The 3,871-nt window shown below is 40.4% G+C and overlaps 1 protein-coding gene across 1 annotated transcript; it reads right to left on the bottom strand.

Moving 5' to 3' along the window:
• Positions 1–1,987: 1,987 nt before the first annotated feature.
• TEOVI_000074200 (variant surface glycoprotein (VSG, atypical), putative) lies at positions 1,988–3,304 on the bottom strand (the record flags this gene model as incomplete). The annotated part of the gene is made up of 1 exon (XM_067224099.1): positions 1,988–3,304. One exon carries the CDS (start codon positions 3,302–3,304, stop codon positions 1,988–1,990), a length of 1,317 nt encoding a protein of 438 aa, XP_067080200.1.
• Between the last annotated feature and the right edge of the window lie 567 nt (positions 3,305–3,871).

Here is a 3,871-nt window from a genome sequence, read left to right as displayed (position 1 = left end):
ATTCGTCGGCTCCTACTGCAACCTTCTAACCGAACTGCTATTTAATACCTAAGAGAGAAATAAAAGAAATTAAAATGGCTACAGGTGTAACAAACACAGCACTACTGTTTGTTAGTGCGTCATTTCCATTGTAGATTTAAAAAATTTTATTTAAAGAAATTATAAATAAAACTCATAAGGTCATGTCATTTCCAAAAATGAAAAACACAAAAATAGCGCTCATTTTTTCCACCAAAAATTATAAACATTAAACAATTTGCTAAAAATAATGAAAGGTAGCGCACTAATAAAATAGGAATATTATCACTCTAAATTGCAGCGTTTTTCATATGCCCAACTTGTGAGAGGTTCAATTTCGCCACAGAAACCCATAGAAAGGTGTCTAAAAAGTTAACGCAAATTTTGGTTTTCGACACGTTTCCAGTTTCAATTAGAAACCAGATCTTTCAATATTTATCTGTATATGAAACACTGAAAATTTATGATATTCAGCGGCGTATATCATCTTTTAGTTGACATGCTTCAGTTTGTGCCGGATAAATGTGCTGGTTCCTTCTTATCCCGAACACAATTGTAATTTTGCTTCTGCTTGTGCTTGTTTGACTTCGCTTTGGGCTGATGCCGTTTATACCTGGATAATTTGGTGCAACAAATTGCCTTCCTTTACGGTTTTTTTGGATAACACACGACGATAACTCACCATTTAAGACGACTTTTATGTGTATTAGTTGCTCGCTTCTTGACAGAAGTAAATATCTTACCGGTATTCAAAAGGAGAATTAGAGAAGCATCGCCACTGATTATCTCTCTTTATAAAAATCATCTACTGTTTCATAAATCCGCTATTTTAAGCGGGTTTCTCGTTTTTATTCTTCTTTTACCGTTCACGTTAATTCATTAGAAGTTATAGTTTTAATACTCTAATTACGATAGTACTATATTGTTTTCCACAAATGTTACGGCTTATTACTATATCTAACGGGAATATGACTTCAAAATTATTACACACATAAACAATTTGTCCTTCTTTATCCGGTTCATCTTCTTTACAGCTGGATATTATTATTTGCCATCATATTAAAAATCAAGTCTTTACAGTCCTTTATGCAACAAAACCTATCCATTTATAGTGAAATACTGAAATTACTGGCTCATGTTGCATCATTTTATTTTTTGTTGTATTGTGTTCATTCCGTTGGTTCCGTTTGTTTTTCCCTCCTAATTTTCTGTTTTTGGTTGCCTTGCCTCCTTGTAGCTCAGAATCTTTATTTTCCTTACAAACTGGACTGTATCTCCCCCTCCGCTCCATCGTTTGTCCCTTGCTGACGTTGATACCCAACATCATGTTAGTTTTCTAAGGTTCCATATTCCATTTCCATTTCTCCTTCACCTTTATCGCACCACTATCATTGTTTTACGTGCAACACTTTTGACTGTCCAGTTGTTCTGTAACACCACGTTCATTATATTATTTATATATACACACTTTCACAACACTCTCTTCCTATCATTATCCTTAATACCATAACGGTAACCAGCATCCATATAATGAAAAAATAGCAAAATTTATAGCATCGCTTTTTTTTATTCACTAATACAGTAATACTTCACACTTATGGTTCACTGTCATGCACATTGAAAAAATTTCATATTGTTTATGTTTTCAAAAAACATTTTACTAATTTGCACATTTTAATTAAAAAGCACCAAAACATGTCAAATTTTAGAAATTTCATAATTTACATAAAATTGAGCGAAGATATTTTACCAATAATTCTTAAAAGTGTTATGCTAGTAGCAAAAACGCAAGCAAAAGAGGGGCTTTAATTACAGCAGAAATAACAGCCGCGCCCTCCTTAACTTTGCACTCTTTCTTCTCAGCGTTCCAATCGCACTTTTTCGTGTCACATTTACCCTCTTCAGTGGCTTTGCATTCAGTTGCGGTTGCTTTATTATCCCCATCTTTTTTATCACCTGATTTTTCTGTCTAATCTGCTTTTCCGTTTTCTTTGTTCTTTGTTCCTCCTATGGTTTGCGTTGCTTTTTGTAGATTTTTTACATAATAATAAGCCAGGGCCTCGTCGATTTTTGCGCCTCTTGCAATACTATCGCTGCTTCCCGTTATTGGCGTTTCCCCGGTCGGGATAGAGTTACTGTCACTTTTTAGGGGTGCTACAACATTCGCTTCGACAGTACCTTCCGTTTTTCCGAACAAGACTTTTGCTATGTTTTCCGCCGTGGCCGACGCTTGTGCTGTAGCCTGTCCCAGCTTCGTTGTCGACTTGTGGAATGCTTGCGCTTCGGGCATAGTCGCAATGGCTGAGATCGCCTCTGAGCCCAGCGGTTGTAGATTGTCCGTCACCGCTGCCTGAGCCGCTAGCAGCGCTGTTGCTATTTCCTTGTCGTCGGTTAACAGGTGCTGTTCGCCTGGTTTTCCGTCACTGTTGCCTTGCCCGTTTCCTGTCGTTGCTTCGCTTAATGTTATCGTTTTTGGTTTTAAGTTGCTGCTTATTTTCATCTTCTGTATTGCTATGCCCTTAATGTTGCCGGTGGCTGCGTTCTTGCTCCCGGTGTGTCTTTCGCAGTGTGTTTTGGGCTGTGCTGCTCCCCAGTTGTCGCCTGCTGAAAGGTCGCCGAGCGCTTCGAATAATATTTCCATTGTTGGGCCCTGGATCTCTCTGCTGCTGTAGAGGTTAACTTTTTTTGCGGTTCTGAGCGCGGTACCGATGCCCCTTACAGTTTCGTCTTTATTGTTGGTGTCTGCGCATTTCTTCGTGCTTGCTACCGGGCTAGTTTGTTTGGCTTTGCAGACCTTTGTATTTGTTCCGCTGGTGTGCGTGAAAATCTGCCCTGCTGTTGACTGCTCGTCGTGTGTCCGTGTTTTTACTTCAGCTTGTTCTATCGCGGCGGCTAGCACGGCGCTTTCACCAGCTTTGCGTGCGAACGTCCTAAGCGCTGTTGATATTGCTTTCTCGGCTTTGTGCTGGTTTGCTGCCTGTTGGGTTAGCCTGTTGGCGACTATCTGGTGTAGTACGGTGTAGGCTAGCCCGTCCTGCGTTGCAGCATTTTTAGCCGCTGCTAGGGCGAACAGCCGTTCTTGCTGGGCTGGTTTCTGTGTCGCATCGGCTGCGCTGGTGAGCCAACTTATTAGAGTGTCCTGAATCTGCTCAGTATACACATGCATTGTGCAGTAGTCGCCGGCGGCTGCGTTTGCTGCATCTTCTGGCTCTGTTGCTGCAAAGTTTATTACCAGTGCACTTAGAGTTAGTAGTGGCGTCATGGCCGTCGCCGTCCATTTCCCCATCTTTGGTTTTGCTTTGTTTTTTCTTGAAAATCATACAAAATTTACAGTGTTTTTCTGGAATATTAGGTGCTGTGGTTTGGTTACAGTTACCTTCATTCTTGATTGTTGCTGTACATTCCATCAGTTTATTTTTGTTTTGCTCTCAACAGCTTGTGTGACATACCTGTTCGTGCGCTGTATTTGTCTTGAAATTTTCTTTTGTTTGGTGCAATATTAAAGTGCAAAAAAGCTTTTAGAGTTCAAGTGGCACACAGCTTTGTTGCTAAATTTTATCAAAGTAAGCTTGATGAAGTAGTTAGCATCGATTCTTTGGTGTGTGAGTTTTCGAGCTTCCATTGAGTGGCTAGCTTGCTTTGCTGCCTTAAGTCTGCCGTTTTGACGAGCGTATCGACGCCTACTTTAAAAAAGTTATGGCGCATCTCTGGGGACACTTCTTCCCTGTTTTACTCCGAACTTTGTCAGCGCTTACCGCGTTTCTTGCTCCTGGTCGTTGCAATTTGTTCTTCCGTCTGAGCACTGTTGACCTGAGCAGAATCTGCGCTACTAAAGTGAACTAGCGATGACATT

Source organism: Trypanosoma equiperdum (assembly GCF_001457755.1).
Source record: "Trypanosoma equiperdum strain OVI genome assembly, contig: ctg_230, whole genome shotgun sequence".
Taxonomy (NCBI): Eukaryota; Euglenozoa; class Kinetoplastea; order Trypanosomatida; family Trypanosomatidae; genus Trypanosoma; species Trypanosoma equiperdum.
Note: the sequence above shows the minus strand (reverse complement) of the source record. Positions and strands in the feature narration are given on the sequence as shown.